This window comes from Mastigoproctus giganteus, chromosome 12 (assembly GCF_048544385.1).
Source record: "Mastigoproctus giganteus isolate SK-2022 chromosome 12, ASM4854438v1, whole genome shotgun sequence".
Taxonomy (NCBI): domain Eukaryota; kingdom Metazoa; phylum Arthropoda; class Arachnida; order Uropygi; family Thelyphonidae; genus Mastigoproctus; species Mastigoproctus giganteus.
In genome coordinates, this window is record NC_143586.1 from 156,274,603 (window position 1) to 156,300,189 (window position 25,587).

The 25,587-nt window shown below is 39.4% G+C and overlaps 1 protein-coding gene across 2 annotated transcripts in view; it reads right to left on the reverse strand.

Moving 5' to 3' along the window:
* Window positions 1–2,546: 2,546 nt before the first annotated feature.
* LOC150077533 (CD151 antigen-like) overlaps window positions 2,547–25,587 on the reverse strand; it is a 240,477-nt gene continuing 217,436 nt past the window's right edge. For both annotated transcript variants that reach the window (XM_090385628.1, XM_090385630.1), the window contains exons 7-9: window positions 9,186–9,395; window positions 8,535–8,618; window positions 2,547–4,697 (exon numbers count right to left, since the gene is read on the reverse strand). In XM_090385628.1, the coding sequence (XP_090241754.1) occupies window positions 4,653–4,697; window positions 8,535–8,618; window positions 9,186–9,395 (339 nt within the window). In that variant the 3' untranslated portion in view covers window positions 2,547–4,652. The remainder of the gene's footprint in view (window positions 4,698–8,534; window positions 8,619–9,185; window positions 9,396–25,587) is intronic.

Below are 25,587 nucleotides of genomic sequence, written 5' to 3' on the forward strand. Positions count from 1 at the left end.
TAATTATAATTGAAATTTAGAGTTTGAAGTTTAGGTTTTTGATCATGAAATGTTAAATTGCACTCGTGGAAATGCATTATAAGAAGAACTAAATAGTAGAGAACCGCCTCCCCGGCTCAAGGGCAATAACACTTCTCGCTGGTTTGGGCGGTAGGGTCGCTAACTTTTCAAATGTGTTAAAATTTAAAGTTAAGAGAAAATAGCGTGGATGAGCTGTAGCTCAGTAAGCACAATAGTTTAGACTATGTCTTAATAATGATGTACCTATGATAGGTCGATAGCCTGACAATCTTACTCTATGATATTCGTCTCTCACTGGTCTTTCTGATCCTAACTGACAACTGTTGACAGTGAAAACGTCAGTACTGACAGCTATCTCAAATAAAACTAACGTGATACTTTTTTAGTCCTTTTTTAAGGTAAACTAACGTCATTCAAGAGTATTACGTTTCTAAATGCTAGATTTAAAAATAATAACTAATTATCCTATCTTAGGTAGCCTAATCTTATTTAAATAATGTTATGTTAACTAAAATAACAAGTTTAATTAAGCATTCAGGAAACGCAAGGTTGCGCACCTCCTCACGAAGTAGCGAATGTTATGAATGTGCAAATTTATGGAAGTTGAATAATTAATAAGATTAGGTTAGGATACCTAACCTAACCTTATCAAATAAGGGCAAACTTTTGTTTAAGACATTCGTTTTTTAAAGAAAATAACATAGAGGTTTGATTTTAATGGTAATGACAGTAGTGAGATTGTCAAACTATATGGGGCTATCAAAAGTTACGGAGAGTTGCCCGTAGTGTTAAAAAAAAAAGTCGTTCTCTTGTGGAGCTTTTTGTACGTTTAGACGATGGGCATTTATCCATTGCTAAAAAAAAAAAACCCAGCCTGCTTTTAGAAAATGCGCTCTCGAAATCAGCAGAACACACCAATAGTAGATGAGTTCCACGATGAATTACTCACTAACTCTTCCCCCTCCCCTAATCCGACACACAACTGATACTGCCTAAAAAAGTGTTTGGACCTCCTTCTGAAGATGCATAGAAAATGCGGTACCAAATATTTGGAACCTCTACTCATGGAGCATTACCAACCGCGTCTTGGATTTGCACCGACGCCCTACAGGTCTGATGTATCCATCTCTCCCTCCTGGGACAGAAGCTCTCCATTCCTATAAACCGCTGGTTTTTCTAGCTTACATGTGTATCGAGCAAAACCTATGCTCCTGCATGTCCCCTTCGATGTCCTCACATTCCAATCCATTGGAATTATCGAAGTATCTTGGCTCTGTCAACGGAAGGGAGAAACAGGGACAAGAAACAAGATACACTCGTCATGAATGGAGGCTAGAAAACGTTTGCACTCTTTCTAGGGCAGGACTTACATCCTCAAGATGGTGGAGCATTGGCTCGGTCCCACAAAATGACCCTTCGCTTCGTTTTCAAATTTCCGTTGTTTCGGTGCGCTTTTGAGATTTTTCAAAGATGAAATTCTGGCGCTTTGCAATTGTATTGTATGTAACTTCTTGCCAAAATAATGGAAGCCCAATAGATACAGATGAAGCCGAACTAGCCTAGACTGTCCATCTAACGATGGACAGTCTAGGCTATAATAATGTTCCTTTTAGGCTATAATAAAATTCCTATAATAATGTTATAGGAAATAAAAATGTTCAATTGGACAACTTACATAAATTATTTCATTCGCCTAAGTTTACTGTATTTGCATAAAAAAACATTTATTGATATATAATTTTTATATTGTTTTTAAAATTTATATATCAGTAATTTTTGATGCAAATATTTGGACAAGTCTCATTGAATAAAAAAAAAATTATCTTGTAGTTTTAGAAGTTACTAATGGCCAATAATTTCCCAGAAAATTTGTTTTCTTGGTTGTTTAGAATTTGCATTAAGAAAAGCAATGCCGTATCTATAAATTATTTTCACGGTATAGTATGACCGGTTTTCGGGATGAAAAACTCGAATTTCAGGGAGGGAGAAACTATACAATCTTTACTCTGATTCGTTCATGGCGAGAAAAAATAAATATATAAATAAAAATAAAATTCCTCCTGGCGAGCCAAATCTTTGGCATATGGTATGGAAAGGACAGTAATTATAACTTGAGAATTGAGACTTCACATACATTAAAAAAAAAAAAAAAATTTAAGCAAAGGTAAATCCAGTTCAGTTTGATGCCATTGTAACAACTCACTTACAAAGAAAAAGAAAGGAACTGATAGACATTTCATTCAAATTCTTCATAAAAAATATTTTTGCCTGCAGATGTATATACTCAGATGAGCTGTGAAAGGCGCAGTGGGCCCGTCGTGAAATCTCTGGGGTGGAAGGTACAGAATTTGTACTTTAGCAGCTGGAACTAATCTAAACTTTATAAGTGTTACTCATAGGTAAATTCTACGTTATTCCTTTAGTTCTGTGGTCATTAACCTTGAGTAAAGAAAATTTCTTAATAATTGGGTAGTTTTTAATAATCCTTATAGGGCTTCGCACATCACAAAAAATATTATAATATATTATTTCATTCCTCTATCGTTCGGAAAAAGAATGGGCGAATTTTTGAATTTTGGACAGTGAAAGATAAAAAGAATTATTTTTTTACAGCGTTAAATGTGGTCATTATGAAATTAAAAAGGGACAGGCTGAGCAGTTTCGTTTTCACGATTTAATTGCGTATTGGAAGAAAACATCGCATTCGCGTTCATATTGTCTTTGTCTCAATTCAGAGGTTGTTCAATATATACATGGGACGTCAGGAGTTAGTCCGGTGAAAAATAATTCATACCGCCAGCCTTCCCATTTATAACTTAAATAACAGCTAAGACTAGTACGCCCTATATGAGGTTCGGGCTCAGTACAGCTGGCCTTATATTCCTCCCGATGTCACTAATTGTGCATAACTTGGTGTATGGTCCACTGCAACTTAAAATGTCCCAAAAGATGGTCAATCTAATAACAAGAAGATCACTTAAAATTACTTTGGAGCTGAAAATAAGATGAATGAAGACTCCTTGATGCAGTCGTGTAGCTGACATCGGTAAAACTCTTGGGCTATTTCTTCTCATCGGAAGTATTCTCTGCTGCACTCTGCAAATATTTGTTAATATTATTGATGCAGCTTAAGAGAAAAAACATTTAAAGTCTTTCTGCTCAGTATAATTAATTATTCTATTATTCACCAGCATGTAATCTGTACGAAAGAAAAAAGAATCTTTAAAACAGACTAATTGTAAATACGCTAATCGTGGAATGACACATTTCAGCAAGCAGACTGGACTCGGACACTTTGAAATACGTAAACTTTTGCTCAGGAAAGTAGGTATCTAGGCTGATTATGACCACGTTAACACAGGTAGCATCAATAAGGAAAACAACCAATAAAGATATTTAAGTCACTTAACATTAACAAACTTGTAAGGCGTTTTAGAGCACAAAGTCAAACATTCTTATTTTAAAAGTCACAATTAAGTGTGCAACGATCCATGAAAACTTTGGTAATGCTTCAACGTACATCCACAGAAAAGAGTCCTTTACATGGAGAACCATCTGTGTTAAAACTTTTGTCTAAATCTCTGAAGTTCTTCAACCGCTTTTTTTTTTTCTGTTCACAACAGTAAAACAACAAAGTTCTTTTCGGAAACTTGCAACTTTCAAAGAACTCTGCAAAACATTTATGCTAAAGAGATACATACAGTGCATACATACATAAATAGAGTACATCTGGAGATTAAACACTGTGCAACGTGTTCTGATGGTGGCTAATGTGAGCTCGTGCTAATTGATGTATTTAATATTACATACAATAGGTTGCCAATACTCGGTGGTTGTGGCAAATACATAAACAAAACTCAAAGATTTAGAGAGGGAATCACTGTATTTTCAGGTTAAGAAATGTTTTCAGTTTCCCTGGAAAAAGAAAAAAACTCAAGTGATTACAGTCAATCTTAAACACATTTATATACCCCCTCTTCAGCCGTAACTTTTAATAGTTTGCTGCCACACACACACATTCACTCCTACACACACATACAAAGAATAACCACCGGTTGGATTTCTTATTAACGCTGTCGACAACCAAACAGGTGTTAACTTTCAATTTTTATCTTTTTTTTTGGCTTCGCTATATGAAGTTAAATTAGCTTCTTTTTCTTCCCACAGTATCCTTTTTATAAGTCACTGCTGTGCTGCTAATGGTCAAGGTTTTTTTTTCTCACTTAAGGAGTAAGAAATGGCAAAAGCAGATTTAATTTCCTCTTCTTAATTTTATACAGGTTAATTTTCAACTGTTGAGCAGATTTGTGCATTCTCGATAATGGCCAACAACAAACCAGCCAGATCAACACACAAAAACAGTAGTTTCAAGCAGAAACAGGTATGGTAGGGAAGTGGGGGGTGGGGAAGGAGCCAAATACAGAAGCTTTTCTGGACTTGGTAGATTACTTTGAAAAACAACAACAACAACATCAACGGCTTCTCGTGTGTGACCCCACACCAGGTGTACTATGGAATCCTGGTCTTGTACACCCGATCTTCACTAGCTGGATTTCTGATTCGCGGAACGATGTCTTGTACTCTGTTGTTAGGTGGGGGTGCTGTAGTAGGACGGTGAAAGATCACCAGGCTCAGATCTCTTTACACAAACAGATGGAGAAAATCATGCCAAATATCTAAATAAAACAAAAAAGAAAAAAAAATCATCACTGTTCTTTTCTGAGCAAGCATACATAAATTTAATCAAAAACCCTAATGAGCCAAATCATTATGACCACTTTACTTGGCGCATTATAGCCTCAGACGTTGATGTACCATAAAACCCCTAAACAACAAAAACAATATGAAAACCTACCTAATAGGCGACCCAACACCAATATTATTGGTGTTGGGTCGCCTTTCGACTTGATAAACGTTTGCATTCGGAGTGGCATCAACACCACGAGGCCGAGGAAAGTGGCCTCAGGTATCCTGGACCAGTTTGACAGAAGGACGTCCCAGAGTTCGGCAACGGAACGAGGCACTAATGTAGAGTGCGAAAGCTGCACTCCACCGCACCTCACAAAATGTTCGATGGCATTGATGTCAAAGAAATCTGGCAGCCAGCAGAGCACATGAAATGCTTGAACACGATCCTCGACCCATTCCTGCACAATGTGGGCCTTGTGACATGGGGTGTTGTCTTGCTGAAGGAGTCCAGTGCGATCTCTATACACGGTCACCATGTAGGTAGGCCAAAACTTGGTCCGAAACAATGCCGAGGTAAGATCTGGCAATGAGGGTGTGTTCAATGGGGATAAGGGGACCCAATGATGTGCATGTAGACATGTATAGTATCTTATGTAGGACGGCACCTGAACGAAAGTTCAACTCCACTTTTGTACACTGTAATTAATACAGAGCTCTGTAACGGGCTAGAAATGTGTGTAATGTTGTTTGTGCAGTGTGTGTGTGTGTGTGTGTGTGTGTGTGCTGCTTAGTAGTTCCTTGCCGTTTTGTCACCAGGCAGGTGATCACCTGGTAAACCTGCCTAGTGTCCGTCTACACCACGGGGAGGTAGGCCACAACTACGTATGTACCATGGCCAACCTCAACGTCTCGCACTGAATGTCCAAAGCGAGTTTGGAATCATTCAAAAGAACCCAGTGCCGGCAACAGCGCGCACGCACACGACAGGACAGAACAACAGAAAACGAAGAAATAAAGAAAAAAACAGCATAAAGTTTAAAAAAAAATGTCTTTATTCAGTGATAAATGATTAGGTGTTTAGCCAGTAAAATAATATCTTTAATAATACAAATAGATACTGAATATCTTTAATAATACAAATAGATACTGAATATCTTTAATTACAAATAGATACTGTAGCTTTCGAGACAAATCGTGTGTCTTCTTCAACAGAAAAAGGAAAAAAAAAAAAATCCATTTTCTGTTGAAGAAGACACACGATTTGTCACGAAAGCTACAGTATCTATTTGTATTATTAAAGATATTCAGTATCTATTTGTATTATTAAAGATATTCAGTATCTATTTGTATTATTAAAGATATTCAGTATCTATTTGTATTATTAAAGATATTCAGTATCTATTTGTATTATTAAAGATATTATTTTACTGGGTAAACACCTAATCATTTATCATCCTATGGATTCCAGTACAACAGGCCCATTTATCCTCGTCTTTATTCAGTGCTGCCCAAAGTAGTCCACAAAGAGAAAAAGTCTTCTTTCAAACATCAGTAGTAAAATCATCCAAAAACAAGATCAGCGAGGTAGGAACAAGTCTAGATGTAAATCTGTTAATCTGGAGTGGCATCAGAAGTCACTGGTTGATGGCCTGTTTTCGTCAAACCGTACAGTCTGGTTGCAGCTGTTCACCTGCTCGCCAGTGAATATTCTGTAGTCCATTGGCATGATGGAGCTAGAACCTTCATTCATCATACCGGGCGACTCTTTTTCAATAGTCCAATGTCTCCAGTAACGGTGCTCCCGTGCCCACTGTAGGCGGACGTGTCTATGACGATCGGGCAACGTACGCATACGAATAGGTTGCCTAATCAGTGGGCCTATCCGCAAGGGTGTCCGCTGGATATACAGGTAGTTCTCGACTTTACGAGTTAATTCGTTCCTAGCGCGTGCTCGTAAAGCGGGAATTTATTTCCCATAGACATAATGTTAAAAATAGGGGTTACATCATCAACAATGAAATTAGTTAGCTAATTAGTTTATGTTTAAACAATATTCATTAATCCAAAGAAATGAAAACGTAGCCTGTAAAATCAAGCAAATTATAATAATAGACAAATTATTTATGACTTACAAATGTTAAAGAATGTTTATTCTTCATTATCATTGACTAAATGCGCACTCGTTGATCACTCATTATTGGCTCGGCACTTGTTCGTTTGTTGCACAAGGAGTCGTCTTCTTCAGAAATGCTTCAAGAGGCGTTTATTTCTAAGCTAATATTTTCTTTTCTTTATAAATATCAATAGCATGCATAAGCATTTTTTAACGGAATGCACAAATTGCAATTAACACGATTTGCGCGGAGTAACAAGTTTACGAAACTTAAAAAAAAGGAATGAAGAGAAGATTCTAAAAATGTATTTTATGTTTTTTATACGATTGAAGAGTTCAGTAAAGGGCAACCACATTTCACCATAATAACGTAAAAACCCACACAATTCCAGCTATCGGTATTTTCACAAATGCAATAACATTGAGTTTATAATTGCTTGCAGTAACAGAAAAGCCCAATAAACCGGAAAGTGCAAATTGTTTTTATTGTTTTATGGTTGTGACTTCCAGAAATGTGCTGTAGAAAAATGTCAAAGTGGTTCTTATAACATATGATAACGATGAAAGTGTAGTGCGTTTAATGATTTGAATTGGTAACTAATACAATTTGCACTATAAAAACGACCTTTTAGGGAGTTATATAGCGAAAATTTGAACTTCCGAGGTCGTGGAATGAATTACCAAAAAACAATGTGTTATTGGGTTCACATTACGATATTTTCGCGATACGATGGTAACGGAATAATATCATTTGAAATGTGGTATTTATGAATGTTTAACATTCATTTTTTGCAATTAATATTTTAGATTTTTCTGATACTTGAAAAAAAAAACAACAAAAAAACCTCGTAAACCAGGGAACTCGTAAAGCGAAAACTCATAAAGCGAGAACTGCCTGTAGTAATAAAATATTCGCCATACAGTGCAAGGAAGCCACAGGCTTTTGCAGCACTGACCAAAAAAAAAAAAAAAGTAAATAAGAAAATACAAATTATGGGTTTCCCTCTTCGCATAGGTAACTATCCAGAATGGTATGCTCAGAAACGTTTCTCTGTCCGCTCTGGATGTAGCCTGCCGTTAATTGAGAGATCGTGAGTATTCTCTTGTTCCGTATGCCAACCACCGTTCGCCTCGACTATGAACCAGTGGGTCTCCCTGTCCCGACGCTGTGTGGTTGTGTGCTCCTCTTCTGCCCATGCCCGCCACCACTTTGTGAAAAATACCCATAAGGATTCCTCGCGTCATTGGAGGGGATTCGAACTCAGGTCATCTCTCACCGTCCTCCCCACACCCATGTGGGGAGGACGGTGATTATACCAACTGCTACTCAAGAGAGCGATGCCAGGCCGGAACAGGCGGTTATCACGGCGAACGGCAGCCCAACATGCTATTAGGTAGGTGGTCATAATTTTTTGGCTCATGAGTATATATTTATTGAGTAGTTGAGATAAATAGTAAAGAATTTGTAGGAAATAAGTTCTTTGGTTTTTTTACTAAGCAGAAAAATAAATAATGAAAAAATTAAAAGTTAAGTGAATTAATTTGGTAAATAAATACAAAAATAAATAATTTATTTATTTATCACAATCTGATGATAAATATAGTTATTTAAATACACGTTTACAGCAATGAATAAGATTTAAGGAAAACGCTGGTTATAACTGGAAAAGAAACGATCGACATTTGTGAAATGATTCATTACCGAACTTACCTCCAGTGCCGCAATTCCGCATCCAATAGCGATGAATAGAAGACTTTCCGCTCGGATAAATTCCTCGAGTTTTAACAGGCAGCCCTGGAAAGAGGAAATTGTTTGGATGAGAAGCGTACTTTCCATAGAGAGCACTACCAAGCACACGCATACAAATCGATAATTTAATCATATGTTTTAAGACCTTTATAGGATTAATAAATTACGTAATTATAAAATAATGAAATAGTTTATTAATGAGTTTCCAACGGCTACTCAGTATATATTAAAATGTTACATTTTTATTTGACAGAAACGTTTTTCTCCATCTTCAATGTAGGAGGTTCTGGGAATTCTATTCGTCCCATTTTAATGAAATTTGGGCTAGCTCAGCAAATCTTTCTACATGAATCAAATATAAAATTTCATGAAAATCCGTTCCTCGTTGTCCAGTTGTTACATGCGGACGGACAGATATTGGGAAGACAATAGGCCTTATGCATATATGCTAACGCGACTGAAAACAGAGTCCAGGATCATAGTCACAATCATTTTCTTGAAATATAAGTAAACTACATTCTAGCTGATTGAACCTGACCGAAATAAATAAAAACAAATAAATGAAAAGGATAAAACTGAGCAGAATCAATGTTTGAGTAACAGGTGTCTTACCGTCTGATGGCGGAACATGGCATTCTGCTGGGACTCGGTGGACTGACACATGGAATCATTTCGCGGCTTAGGATTGAGGTGAGATTCATACATTGCGGCATTCTGCAAAATGCAACATGTTTTACTGACGTTGTCTCCCTTTCCAAGGTTATTCCTTTTCCAGTTACTGTTTTCATAATCCTGGGGGCTCTTCATTCCACAGCACTCGAACTGAAAATGAAGCAAGTTATTTAATGTACTAGTGCGTTGCATTTCAGAAGCATTCGATTTCTTTTCATATTTTAATTGAATTTTTTTATTTATCTATGATTAATAGAAATGAAAAGTAAATATAGTATCTCCTTATTAATTAATTACTAAGATTATAACTTTATAGGATCCTAATAAAACTCTATACAGTACTTCTAAGTTTTCTAAACTTAGCCGTTCCGTTTAATTACAACTATATAACATTTATTATTCTTCTCTCATATAACTTCAAGTCTCTTTTCTTTCTAAATATACAAGATGCGGCTAAAAATAAACGAGGAATTTTTTTAGTCATTTATTATTTTAAATACAACAATTTAGATCTTTATCCCCCCTTCAAAGTGCTCCTATGCACCTATACCGCGCCCCATTCACGATTTCCAGGATCTAAAACAGCAGCGGAAGTCCTCGGAAGATTCCTCCTTTAATTGCTGAGGTGTGTTCTGAATGTCTGCTCCTAATAACAATTCTAATAATAATTTTTTCCCTAAATTACGATCACTCATTTTTCTGCCGAAGGGTAAAAACACTGATTCGCTGAAAGATATTGCAACAAAACAAAAATTGATCTGTAAACAACAAGCTGTAACAAGATATGAATGTTGCTGACGTGCGCAGTAGTAACACGTTGGTAAGCAACGATTCTCGTTTCATTTTAGCTTCACCTTGTAAACCACAAAAACTGTTTACAAGCGATATCATGTTCACGAATTTTATATAACAACACACGCGAAGTGTGCACACTGTCTAAAGCTGATAATACTGTAGTATATTCCAGTCCTTCATGTTCGTTTGATAATTATGGCTTAACTGACTGAAGTACTTCTTAGTAGTGAATATTATTTGGAGGAAAAAACACTGTTAAGCGTCTCTTTCCTCCAGTCTCTTTACTTTGGGATCCGATAAACAAACCTTAATGCTAGTCTATTCATATAGTTCGGTATTACACAGGGTGTAAGAAAAAAGTCTGGAACCAATGGGATTTACACTTCATACGCTTACTCTCATTTAAATTGTGTATTCAACGAGTGCACCCTAGCTCTCCACACATTTTCTCAGCCGGTGCGGTGTACCATGTTTGGATTCTTCTCAGCATATTGGGATCGACAGCAGCACAAGCGTTGGTAATTCTCTCTCTAAGATGACGAAGAGTTAGGATTTTTACAGCATACACATGTGCCTTCAAGAAACCACAAAAAGTCCAGTGGGTTAAGGTCAGGTGATCGTGGTGTCCGCTCCACTGTTCCTCTCTTTCCAATTCGAGTGTCTTCACTTACAGAAGAGCGACCACATCGAGGCTTGTCGGCAACAGATCCAGTCTCTTTAAATTTCTTCACCAGTTTCCCAACTGCGCTGCGCGTTATTGGATTCCTTTCAGAATGTCTAGCATTAAACTCGTCCGCCACTTCCCTCTGGATCCATCCCTGACGACCACTAAGAAATACTATCTCCACCCTTTCATCCAGTGTTAATGCCATTTTTCACCTCTAAAGAAAAACATTTTTACCATTGGTTCCAGACTTTTCCATCCTGTAGTATTACATCGTAGTTAAATGGTTAGAGCAGTACACAGGCACATCTTATGTTTGGATCCACGTGATACTACGAATTGCTGTAATATTCTTTCTACCTTGTCATTTCTTCCGACCCTACGTGGCCGTCCCCGAGCGTAAATCAATTCTGGTTATTTATTCAAAAGTCAGCAATGTGGAAATGATGCCGACGTTACTTGATGTCATGTCAACACCATCGCGTTTTGCATTGATTTATATTCAGGATCGGTGTTAGGGATGGGAGAAGAACCGCTGACAACCCGAGGCGCAGTTTAGGGACCAATATCAGCACCAACGCCACTCAAAAAAGCTTTTCGCCCAGGGCGTCAAACCTCTTTACATTGGTATACAAATAGGTACTTACTGAAGTTATCGAGTGTCTGCTGCGATCTGTTTGATTTTCACGAGATGGTTTCTTCGGTGTTCTGCAGTTTACTCCAATAAATGTCTCTTTGTTTTTCCTTGCAGCCACGTTTTAGGGAAACACTTTTTGAAATTTATTTTATCGAATGCGGTCAGCAGCTATTTCAACTAGGCCATAAAATGAACATCGGGGGAAAAATAATAAAATAACCGAAGTAGCGGTAATAATGAACTGAACTAGATGAAAAGTAGGCGACCATTTATGACTCCGAGGGACTCATTTCTAGTTCTTATTAACATCGCATCAAACGGGTGCATTATGGTACTATATTAATTTTATATTTAGGGTACATTTATATTTAATATAAAATTAAATTATTAAATTTTATAATTTAAAATTTTATTGATTAATAAAATTTTATTAAATGACGCCTGCCGGCGCATTTATGTTAACATTTATAGATAACGCTTAAAATGCTGTAAAGATTATTTCTACAAGGGGGGGGGGGTATGTTTTACGAAACAATAAATGCTGAGTGATACCAGAGAAGATTCCAGTACAATCTGTTGCTAGACATTGTTAGTTCCAACAAGATGATGCGACCTACGATACAGCCAATCCGGCAATGAATCTGCTGAAACAATTTTTTGATCAATGCATTTTATCGAAGGGATTATGGCCATTGCATTCCCCTTTAAATTTCTGTCACCTCGGGATTATTTTTTCTGACACTAGAAACGAATTCTGTGCGCGATGAACCGTTCTTCGCTTCACCTTTTTTTCAATGTAATTGATACACGTTTTTAAAGGTATGGTCAACTGAAAGACGTGTACTATAGCAAAGTACGCCTCGTCTAATTTTGGCATACTTTGCTGTACTCAATATAAAGGAATGCAGGCGCTCTGTGTTACGTGTTTTCAAGTGCAGCTGTGATGTTAGTTTTGAATACTGACACAAAAGTTGTCCGCAATATGGAATAAATTCACTCGTTCTGAGGATTTATGTGATTATTTCCGGAACATCAGTGAAAATGATTTATTGTTTAATTTATAACAGCGTAATGTATTTTTGTTTATTCTTTTCTATTAACACCTAATTTTATGCCTGCCATAATACTCTGGAGTATTTTATATCAGATCCTGGAATAAGTCTTAGCAGGCAAAAGATTCCGATTTGAATCGTACTGAACTTTTGGGAAGAAATAAGGAGTCGCATCAGATCTCATCCATTTAAACCTCCGGCCATCGATCGGGGTCATGAAATGTGCTGACATAATTGATTTCTTGTCTAGTCCTTGAAAGAAGCTACATACGAAATCCATAGAACATATAATCAAGGCCAGATTTTCAACTAGACAAAATTTGCTTAGGGGCACTGATGTAACTGAGACGCTTAATTCTACCTCTACAGATTTTTTTATTTAACTAAAACTCTGTAAGCATATCGGGGGGGGACCGAAACTCGGGCAACTAGGGGTCGCCTGATGTATAGATTCGCTCCTGTATGTACCCTAAAGAGTTAAAGTTGTATTACCATGAATCACGGTGTCCAACTAATTTTGATATGATGTATATTAGAACTTCAGAAATCTCCTGTTACCGCGATTACACCCATAAACAGTCATTTAAAGTTTTGGAAAATGTCGCTTCTTGGAAGTGATGGGAATCTTATTAGAAGTGAAATTATATGCGAAACTTCGGAAATAAAGCCGCTGCAAATGACAGAGATGAAAGGATACGAACATCTGTGCAACAGCACGCAGCCCGTTCAGTTTAAATTAATGTAATAAACTAATGTGTATCTATGTCACGAGCACCTGGGTTAATTAAATTTGTAATAAGTATGCTCTACACTTACAAGGGCGTGCATTAGTCTTCCAGTTTATAAACTTAAAATCTAGTGGTTCCATAAATCGTTAAAGAGGTGATATCAGAAGGAAAAAACTTGCAAAAAGCTACACTGTTATACAGTAAAGTAAGTTTTAGAAGGGCATGATATTGAAATAAAAATCAGGATCAATTTCGTATCACAAAATTTTAAGAGTACAAATACAGTTCCATCTCGAAATGCATGCAGACTTTTTCGGTTGTCCAACTCCGTGCCAATAATGGTTCTTAACGTAAAATTTCGATTCGGCAAAATGCGGAAAGGAGAAGAGGTGCAGGGCCGGAACCCGAACCCGGGTCAGAAAGATACCTAATCCATTTTCCTGAGGTGGGAATGAATCACGGGAACTAACCTTGTACCATATCGATATTTTTTGGATCATAAGACTTTATTGGCTAGTAAACATAAGTGTATAATTTCAAGATGGTGCTGTCCCAAGACAGCAATAACTTCGGGCATTATTACTTAATCAGATGTATCTCAGCAGAATTAATTTACCAATTATTAGCAGCATTAACAATACTGTCTTGCACGGTAGCACAGTTGTTGTAATCACCGTTCTCTCGACACCGGCTGGAAAAGGCACAGGTTCGAATCCTGTCAATGACACGAGGAAAATATATGGGGTTTTTTCAATACGTGGCTGAATCAGTCGGCTTCAGGTGAGAGTAAGATATCTACTGGAATCCTAAGTTTTTGTGTCTAACGAAACGGGCAAACCGATCAGAGAACACACGCAATTTATGGACATACGAGGGGTGTTTGAAAAGTTCGTGGGCTGAGTATGAAGGGTTTATTTGACGAGCCTGGTAACATGTTACTCTTCAACATAGTCCCCTAATGGAGTCAATGCACTATTGCCACCGATGCTGCAGTGCTTTGCTTTCGGTTGCAAAGAAAGTTATCTTTTGGGAGTCCAAGAATGCATCCGCTGCAGTGGGAAATGGATGTCAGCTAGGTATTTTTTAAAATTAGGAAGTAGATGAAAGCCCGCTAGTGTTAGATCTGATAAACATGGGCGAATGGACCAAGATTCAAAAACTGCACTCGTGCAGTACAGCCATGGCCATGACAGCAGGCACATTGTCCTAGTGGAACAAAACTGCTCTGCAAAGTTTTCCTTGACGTTTATCTCTAATGTTTTCTCACAAACGCATGATCTGACTTTCTGAAGGTTAGCAATATTCCATCAGCATCCCAAAAAACTGATGCCATTACCTTGCCGACAAAAGGAATCAACTTGGCTTTCTTTGGAGGGGAGAAGAGCTGGGTTTTCACTGTTCCTTTGTCTCTAGCTTGACAACTCTTGACTTGACACCCCTCGTATATCTGCTGTCAACAACTTTGGGACCTTGTAAGTGCTGATACCTCTGTTATTATGTGGTACACATGGTCAGATGAGATTGCCCAACACTTTGGCAATGTGCCGAACTGTTACTCGTAGATAACTCATCGCCAGATCATGCACTCTGTCAACAACTTGAGTGATGGGCGTTGCACGTTTTCCACAGCGTGGATCATCTTCCAGGCTCTCCTTCCCTCGTATAAATTCTGCTGCCCACTTCTTAACAACGGAGTAGGATGGGACACCCTCCTTCAACGTTGTAACCAAATCCTCTTAAGTTTTCTTCGGCGTTCGTCCCTTTTTGGAAAATATTGGATGACTGATTTTGTCAGCCCTTCCTCATTCACAACTTTTTTGAAAAAAGGAGTTATTGAAACTGTATGAAACTTGGTCGATTACTATTTGAAGTGTAATATACAAAAATTTTTCATACTGTTCCATTGTCCTTTCATACTGAGGCCACGAACTTTTCAAACACTGAGAAGACAAACTCATCCACCCATACCACATGGGTGGGTGAGAATATCTTCTCGGTTAACCCTATATTTCACTGATGCAGTACATTTTTGTTGCAATCCACGTTCAAAAAAAAAAAAAACAATCGACAGAAAGGAAGTTACATTTCAACACTTTAATTTGTAGTAACCAACCACGAAATTTAAAGAATAAACATTTAACTTCTAATGTGGGCACTGCTCCCCTGATGTGGAGGGGGGGGGATACTACCAAAATAATGTTTTTTTTTTAACTTTTTTTGACCTGCTCTCACAAAGTTGACCGAAAAAACAATTATTTCATGTGGTTACCTGAGTGGGTTACACAGCGAGGCAATTTTTAAATAAATTGATTCAAGAGCTATAAATTTTAGCAATTTCTCGTGTTTGGGGAAGGTAACGTCCTCCTCTCCCAAAATTAAAGGCTTGGACTGCATCCATTAATATTAAAAATGTTGAATAACAATTCATTTTTTATTTAGTTCTAGAATTTATTTCCAATTCAATGCTTCTGTTAGTTTTTTCGAGATAGTCCAGTGGTTGTGATCGTTGTTATTTCACAGTATGAAATAATGATGGCAGGCTACCAGTGTCTGAGACAACTGCAATGTTCGGGTGGACTGAGTACGCTACATGTTTGAAATTGGTTGATGAGTTTACGCATATTTGCAAGAAGCAGGCATCTGCAAGTTTTGTTCCCAAGATACTCATCGGGGCAATGCCTCCAGGGTTGACCAAATCGATAGTTTTGGTCTCCGCAAACATTTCCTTTAGGCAGTTGAAGTTTCTTACGATATATGAAAATGGCATTTCTGTTTTGTAGGTTAGTTTTTCATCACAATTTATAAAAAACACAAAATATTCTATACAAAACTGGAAGATACGTGTAACCAATCAAGTAAGACAAAACACACGGTATTTTTGCACATCGTTATTGTGCGAAAATTGGGATCACCTTTTCAACGAATAAGTTACTGTGTAAGTTGGAATATGTGTATTACTGTAAAGATTCTAAGATGGATTGCAGGATAGCTCAAGAGCAGAAAGCAAAGGGTTGTGATTAATGGATATTCTTCAGATGATTAGTGTAAATTGAGAAGTGAGGTCAAAATTTGCAGACGACGTAAAGATTGGGTAAGTCATTAATGATCAGAGCCAAGCAGCGTATTCAAGATGACTTGAACAGGCTTCAAGAATGGTCAGAAACGTGGCAACTATGTTTTAATGCAGCAAAATGCAAGGTCTTACACCTGGGGAACAGCAACCTCATATTAACTTCTCTGGGTGGGGTTGAATTAAAAACAGAGGAAGAAAGGGATCTGGGAGTTGCGATACGGGCAGATATGAAATTTTCTGAGCAGTATAAACAGGCAGGCAGCGAGGAAAGCCTATGGTGTCCTGTCGTTGATTTATCGAACAATATCTAGCAGAAGAGACAGGGAGGTCACAATAAGGCAATTGTAAGACTGCATTTAGAACACTGTGTACAAGTATGGGCACCTCGTGTAAAAAAAGACATTGAGCTCCTTGAAAGGGTCCAAAGACGTGCAACTCGTGTGGTAAGATCAGAAAAAAGGGCGACTGCAAGGAAAGACTCCGATTTTGTGGACTACAGAGCTTGGCAACTAGGCACCTTACAGGGAACCTGATTGTTTATAAGGCTCTGAGAGGGATTATTAAAATGAATGAAGAAGGCATTTTCACTGTTATATAAAGAATTCCAGAACTAGGGGATATAAATTAAAATTACAGGGGAAGAGGTTTAGCATAGATTGTAGGAAGTTTTCATTTTTGCCAGCAAGTCGTTGATTTGTGGATTAAGTTTCCTCCACAGGTAGTTGATGCTGAGTCGCTGACGTGTGAAGAAATTGCAACTGGATAGTTACCTATGTCAGGAGGGAAGCGCCATAATTTCTTTTTGCTTATCTACTTGGTTTTTTTTTGGCCTATAAAGCAAACACCTATGATTTCTTTGCACCATTTGGTTAATACTAATAGCTATAGAGTTCGTTGTGGCGGAACGCAAACTATTGCCAAACCAAAGACCAGGCTGAATGCTCGTACTGAAATTCACTTTCGGCGCTGACCGCTGACAATGAGGCCTGTTGTTCATAATATGCTGTTTTTTTTTTTTTTTTTTTTTTTTTTGGTTTTTAGGAGCATTAGCAACTAAGGCCATATTGCTCGGGGATATGCGGTGGTCATTCCCTGACCTTTCCGCATCCTCCGTATTTGGTGGTCAAGGGCTCGAACCCCGGTCTAATCAAGAAGCGTGTGCTACGCACCACTGCTCCTTCCCACCTGGCTACGGAGGCGCCTCATAATATGCGCCGAGGAAAATAAGTCCATGAGGTGCCAACGTATCATGCCTAAATTGGGTGTATTCTATGATCGGGTTGCCTGGTTTTTAGAGATGAAAAAAAAAAAAAAATCAGATTGTGAAGAAAATCTATTCTGGGAAGCCATGCGCATGTTTCATATTTTATTACTTATCAACTCGCGCAGGTAATATGTTAAGCGAGAAAGAAACTAAGGCTATGAGTCATCAGTATATTGCTGTAACTGCGTGTATTCTTATATCTGTTTGTTCTCTGTTGGAGAACACACAACATACCAATCAGATTATATACTGAAGTTAAATACCTAGGCCTCTACATAGATGCAAACCTCACCTTTCATCCTCACCTGAAGTACCTTGCTATTAAAATAAGAAAATATGCAGCCATGATCAGAAGAATAAGCCGGGCTGACTGGGGCCTGAAGCACAAGGCCCTCTCTCTAATCTACAAAGCGGAATTCGTACCGATTGTCTGTTATGGGGCCTCCATATGGTGACCGGAGCAACACTTGAGCGGAACAGGTGTACTCGATTCAACTCAGCGATTTATGCTTCTGTCTGTTACCAGGGCGTGCCGCACAGTCAGCACCCCTGCGCTCCATGTCATCGCAGGATTCATGCCCCTCTACCTGGAAGTACTGAAAAGAGGCCTCTACCAGCGCCACAAGAAAGGTATTCCCACCCAACTACTGGATCTGCATCTGGACCTCACAAAATGACCATAATCAAGAAAAAAAAGGCGTGTCGCCAGCCACCTGCAGCGTGTATGGCAGGAGTCCTGGAATGCAACAAATAAAGGAGAAGTAACTAAGAAGTTCTTCCCCACAATCGCCCTTACCTATTCCAAACCTCCTCCCTGGTATTCACCTGGACTGCAGGCAACCTTTCTGCTTACTGGGCACGGCCCATTCCAGCAAAAGTTAACAGCGCTCTGTATCGAAAGCAATCCTTACTGCTACTGTGGAAATGAGGAGTCCTGGGTCCACGTCATTTCTGATTAACTTGGTGTATTTATTCTTTACTCGGCCTTGTAATTGCATAAAAGTATCGGTAAAGGTTTCCACGTGTTTCAACTCCGCTACCGTTCGTAATTTTCCCGCCATTGTGATACGATAGTTGTATGCCGTACTAGATAGCGTTAGTTGAACTTCGTTAGCAGTTAAATTGTACGTTTAAATAAATACATATAACGACTTAGATTACAAACGTAATATAATTAATTATATTTAACATAACATAATTAATTATAATTAATTAATAAATTAATAGAATCATGACTCAGACCAGAGCAGCAAAGCAAAAGGCTCAAGCTAATGGAAGCGCTGTGGCTCAGAGCAGAACTGAGGGGGGCAGTTGTCCTCTGACTCAGAGCCTTATAAAATGCACTGTTTGCTTGATGTTTGCAGAGCAATCGGGTACGGGACATGATACTGCCAAGGGGGATGTCTTTGTGTGTGCGCGATGCAAGGAGTGTATCGATATCAGGCAACAACTCGGCGTTCTTGTGGGCCTATATGAGAGCTTGAAGGACAGGGTGGATGCCCTCGAAGAAACTAAATTGAGGGGCCCATCAAGCTCTCAGCTGCCCACATAACGCCAGAGCTTGCACTTGGGCATCGCGTGACACAGAGACAACCCCCAAGGCAGAATACGCTGGTCCCGAAGGAACTAGTAGTTGTTGGTGACTCTATTGTCAGGGAAACGGGGAACATGCTTTGTAAAAAAGATAGGTGGAACAGGACCAGGGTATGTCTGCCAGGGGCAAAGGTTGATGACGTTGTAGAGCGAATATCATCTTTTAAGGGCACAAAAGGTGATATAGTTGTACACGTTGGCACTAATAATATTAAGAGTAGGAGACCGGCAGAATTACTTAACAAGTACAGGTCACTGTTGAACAAAAGCCGAGAATTAGGGTTGAATTTGAAAGTGTCTGCAATTCTGCCCAGACACGATAGGAGGGAGTATATGATGAGAGCCTTGTCGATCAATTCGGCCGTGGAGGGATTGTGCAAGGCTCAAGGGGTAGAATTTTTTTCAGCCTGGACTGTACTTGTTAACAGGAGATTGCTTCTACAGGGACGGGATACACTTAAATAGAAAGGGTGCAAGAATATTTGCTGATGCTATCGAGGCAGTGTTAGGTGGGTCGGAAAACTGCTAGCTTGGGGGGAGACAAAGACCAATAGGTTAACAGTAGCCACTGGCAGAGGTGAAAGAGATTCTTGCACTGCTTCTATTGGAATGAGCAGAAGCCTGAAAAACAAGATGCATGGTATTTCAGAGACTGCTGGGAGCCATTGCGGTACAAGTAAACACATGGGTTGTGTTAGGGTAGCTAAGAATAGAAACAGGTGCAGGTATACTTGCGTGTACACCAATGCTAGGAGTTTAGTAAATAAATTTGATGAATTTGAGGTATTGCTCAAAACATCAAAGGCAGATATTGTTGGGATATCAGAGACGTGGTGTCACACAGATATAAGGGATGCAGAACTGCAATTTGGGGAGTACAACGTCTACAGAAAGGATAGACAGGATAGGAAGGGGGGAGGTGTTATGCTATTAGTTAAGAAACACATAAAAACCAAGGAAGTGAAACCAGTGGACATCGCTGGACAGTGCAGTGTTGAGTCAGTTTGGTGTGACATAAGCATTTTGGGAGATCAAAATTGAGAGTAGGAGTGTGCTATAGGCCTAATGACTCTGATGAGTATAATAAGGAACTGTACAGAGAAATAGAGTGGGCCAGTAAATCAGAGAGTCTTATAATGGGAGATTTTAATTTCCCAGATATTGACTGGAATTTGGGGGCTGGTTACTCACACACCAGCAGGGCTTTTGTGGATTTATTGGATGATTGTTTTCTACATCAGCATATTCGGGAGGCAACTAGAGGGAGTAATACTCTTGATTTGATTATCAGCAGTGATTCTTCATGCATTAAGAATCTGCAGATAAATGAACCACTAGGTGGCAGTGATCACAGTGTGCTGAAGTGGGATTTACTGAAAGAGGTAACAACCATTAGGGGTAAAGGGAAGGGTTATTGCTTCCGTAAAGGCGACTACGATGGACTGAGACAGTATTTAAATTCTATACAGTGGGACCAACTGATGATGTTACCAACAGCAAATTCAAAATGGGAAGCATTCAAAGAACTTATCTTGGAAGCTACTAGACTTTACATACCAACTAAGAAATATTGTTCAAGGTTTAGGCCTAAATGGATGTCAGATGAACTAATGAGGCATATGGCAGAGAAGAAAAATGCATGGGATACATACAAATTAACACGTGACACAGAAGCCTGTGATAGATATAAGCTCGTCTGTAACCAAGTTACAAAGGAGGTTAGGCAGGCGAAGGCAGATTACGAGAAATCCTTGGCAAGGGAAGCAAAGAAAAACAGCAAAGAGTTCTTTACTTATGTAAACTCTAGAAGGAAGGGGATGAATCAGATTGGTCCACTTGATATTGATGGGTCAACTGTTGATGATCCTGCTCAGGTAGCTAACAAACTAAATGAATATTTTGCATCGACATTCACACATGAGGAGTTATTCAGCAAGGGGAATGCCAGAGGTGTATTCAACTCTAGCAGTAAGCTACAGAATCTTGAAATAACTGGGAGTAAAGTGGAGGAGAAACTGTTGAAGATAAACACAAGAAAGGCACCCGGGGTGGATGGGATCTATCCAGTTATATTAAAGGAGGCAGCAAAGGAAGTAAGCAAACCCTTAGCCATAATTATGAGAGCTTCCTTGGACTCAGGGGAGGTACCCATAGACTGGAAATGTGCAAATGTGACCCCAATTCACAAAGGAGGATCAAAGGCTGACACAAGTAATTATAGACCTGTGAGCTTAACTTCGGTTCCAGGAAAATTAATGGAGGCACTGGTTAAAGAAGCACTGCAGGATCATTTAGACAAGACTTCAGTTATAGCTCGGACACAGCATGGTTTTGTTAAGGGGAAGTCTAGCCTGACCAACTTGATTGGATACTATGATGCAGTCACAAAAGAACTGGATGCAGGGAATAACTTTGATATTATATACTTGGATCTTAGAAAGGCTTTTGATACTGTTGCACATGGAAGACTGCTACACAAATTGGAGCAGTGTGACATTGGAGGCAAATTGCTGCTATGGATAAAGGGGTGGTTGAGGGGGAGAAGACAGAGAGTGGTAATCAATGGACACTGCTCATCGTGGACTAATGTTATTAGTGGAGTCCCTCAGGGCTCAGTGTTGGGTCCATTATTGTTTTCTGTATTTATAAATGATATTGATGATGGTATATCAAGCTTAATGTCCAAGTTTGCAGATGATACAAAGGTTGGCAGAGTTGTCAAGGACACTACTGACACTATGCTACTGCAACAGGATCTGGAAAGGTTGAGCAGATGGGCTGAGAGGTGGCAAATGAAGTTTAACATTGACAAATGTAAAGTACTACACATGGGAAACAGCAACCCCAGAGCAACGTATCAAATCTGTGGTACTACACTGACAGTGGTAGAGAATGAAAGGGACTTGGGGGTGATTGTGCAGGCAGATATGAAGTTCTCTGAGCAGTGCAGACGGGCTGCAAGAGTAGCTCATGGAGTATTGTCAATGATATACAGGAATTTTTCCAGCAGGGATAAGGAGGTGATTATTCCATTGTATAAGGCAATGGTCAGGCCACACCTAGAGTACTGTATACAGGTCTGGAGGCCTCATTTCAAGAAGGATGTAGAGCTGCTGGAACGAGTACAGAGAAGGGCAACAAGATTAGTGAATGGAACAAAGGTGTGCTCTTACGAAGAAAGGCTTAAGTTTTGCAAATTACAGTGTCTGGAGACTAGGCACCAGCGAGGTGATCTGATAGAGGTGTATAAAGCCTTGAATGGTTTAAGCATGCTCAACGCTAATGGGATTCTTCCTCTAGCTCAGAAAAATCACCTGAGAGGGCATAAATTCAAATTGAGGAAAGACAGATGTAGGATAGACGTGCGGAAATTTGCCTTTAGCCAGCGGGTGGTTGGTTGGTGGAACAGACTGCCATCCCTTGTGGTGGAGGTTGATAGCCTAAATAAGTTTAAGGCTTAGCTGGACAGGTATTTTGAACGAACAGAGGGGTGAAGTGGAAGTGGGTTTTTTTTTTTTTTTTTTTTTTTTTGGCTGATGCTGCATAATTAGTAGAGGCATCAAATGCCTCTACTAATGCTAATGCTAACGTCATGTACGAGTGCCTCTCATATGATGATTACCGCCTACGACTCTTCACCGAGATACAATCCAACCCTTACCAACAGGAGCACATCCTCATAAACGATGATGCCTCTTATGCAGCCTTCACACGATTTGCACAGGCAGTTATTAACACCAGACAGGTTTATCACACCCATGACAGGCCTGACCGGAATATTCCACCACCAATGCAAACCTCAACAGGGATAGAATAAATGCATTACCCACATCTTACTCTAATTCGTAGTGTGCAGGAAATTATAGCAACCAAGCTATCATGCAAACCCCACTCTGGGGTAGGATTATGCTGGTACCCTGTTGTGGGTGCGGGATTTATGCTGTTGGCACTCTGCTGAGTGCGGGATATTCCTTCAGAGCGCAAGGCCAATCGCGCTTACACGGGGCACCTGCCCCTGTGACTTTAATTCCCTATACCCTCTCCCCCACTTCGCCTTAAATCACTGGGCGGGCCCCTCACCTTGTTCCACCTCTGTTCCTTACGCTACATTCTGACCCACTCTACTCTTACTCCTAGTGTGCTCTCTCAACTAAATTTTTTTTTTTTTTCTCTTTTACTTGGTCTCTGTTAGGAAGCTAAGGCGACCCTGGCGGAGTATAACGGGCAGCCTGGCTCACCTCCCAGTGGTGGTGGTGGTGGGCAACGTAGGATCCTACTAAGGGCCCTGCGGCCAAGCAGCCAGAGACACAACAACAGAACAAAACACAGTACTTCATAAACCAGACATTACACTTTTTTCTGGCCTTTGCAGTTGTCCTGCATTCCATCACAGAGTACATACGGCACAGATGTGGGAAGCCACCGGTGGCGCCTGACCCAAAATACTGTTCTCTGCTGGACGAAAAACCCAGGAGTTTCAGGGCGAAAAAAACGGACGCCTCTCCTCAGATCGACTAACTCAGCCCATTGGACTGGGACTAAATAGGAAGACTCTCTTACTATATTATACAGCAGTATTCGTTCCAATAACAACATACGCTTCGGGAGTCTGGTTCCATAGAGCCGTTAATGTTAAACTCCGTTCCAAACTCATTTCCATTCAACGGATTATGCTGCTTGCCATGCTCCGGGCCTGCAGGACAGTGTCCTCTGCTGCTCTGCAGGTCCTTGCTGGAGTCTAACCACTAGACCTGCATGTCATCTTCAAAGGACTATGCTATCGTCTAAAGCATGGAGTTCCCGGCGAGATACTCGGCCTCTCATGCAACTTAACTGCTAACATCAAAGACGAGAAACGGAGAATCTGGAATGAATTTATCAGTGTGTGGCAATCACGATGGGATTCCAGTACTACTGGTCAAGTTACCCGCTCTTTTGTTCCTGCAGTTACCGTCCCTCTCAACAAGAACGTTCGCCAATGGTTTTCTCCCAGCCTAACAACATCGTATATACTTACTGGGCACGCTCCATCGACTCCAAACTATTTCAATTTGGCTTGTCTGACACGAATCTCTGCTTGTGTGGTGCTGAGGAAACCTGGACGCACATTCTGTACCACGATGACAGATCTACACTACAAGCTGCTGTCAGCGACTTCTCTGAAGGAAATGAAGTGGCGCTGACTGAAAATTCTCAATCGTTCTCAGCTCTACAACAATTCTGCTCTGCTGTTTTCACCAAAAGAAAGCAACTCTTCTCAAGTTTATCAACAACAAGAAACCAACCCAACACCTGCAATGTCTATCGATATTTCTTAAAACTGATATCGTCTGCCATCTACTTTTTTTTTTTTTTTAAACAGGTACCTCAGTTTGGGCAGCTGTTGATACAGGATTAGCTAACACCCATTGGTATAGAACGAAAACCGCACGCATTGGTATAGTGGGTGCGGTTTTCGTTCTTCCTAGGACAGAAAAAGACTGCTCGACTGCTCTCTTGTGGTTCCTGTGCCACAATTAATACTTCTGATTAGTTGCGTGATGTGATTTTCTGGGTGAACATGTTACATGTTCATTACACTTATAACATTGTAATTAACACGATTATATGTATATATCATTGTATATATATATCTATGTACGTACATAGCGGATTTGCCAGTTTCTGGCTAAGGGCGCTTGTTTTTGTTAATAAAGAATAACTCAGCCCATGTTGTGAAAAAAAAACTTTAAAAATTTCTCGTGCCATTGATGGGATCCAAACTGAGGCTTTTTACTACCAGTGTGTTACTGTTCTATCTGTGGTTGGGGGGGGGGGGGTTAGGAGCATCAGCACTACGGCCATATTGCTTCGTGTATGTCTGTAAATTGTGTTCTATGCTTGATTTTTCTAGACGAAAATCCCGAGTTTCCGGGAGAAAAACCATGCTACTCTCGCCTGAAACTGGTGTGTGTGAATCAGAAATCATCAGCGAATTTATCGAGTGAATTTCACGTACATTTATTTTTAATTTTGGTATTTGGGGCGAACTCTCTACTTCAAGATTCACGGAAAAAATGAAATCACAGTTTATTCTGGTAAAAGACGAAAACTTCATAACGAAAGGAACAAATAAAAAGATGACAGGAAATATTCTAAAGAACTGATGAATGTGAATAATGAAATTCAAACTATAAGTGCGATAGGAATATCTCTCTATACATTAAAAAAGTTTTCCCCCTAGTGATATTTATTCGAGCCAATGGGACAAGAGGGCGAGGCAATTACGCCACTATAATGCAATTAATTATTGACAACTGCCTCCATAACGTTCACCAAACTCGTGCACGTGCTTCCCTGTCTAATATTTGATGTTCCATTGTAACGTATTTTCTATTTTAATGAACACTGTATACAGTATTTGTAAATAGTTTAGTATTTTGTAAATATTTTAAATGTTCGTAAATATTTCACTGAAATATTTTAGTCCTGCTCTTTCGGATGCAACAATATTCCTCACGCATTATGGAACCCAAAACAAAAGGCCTTTTCCTAAG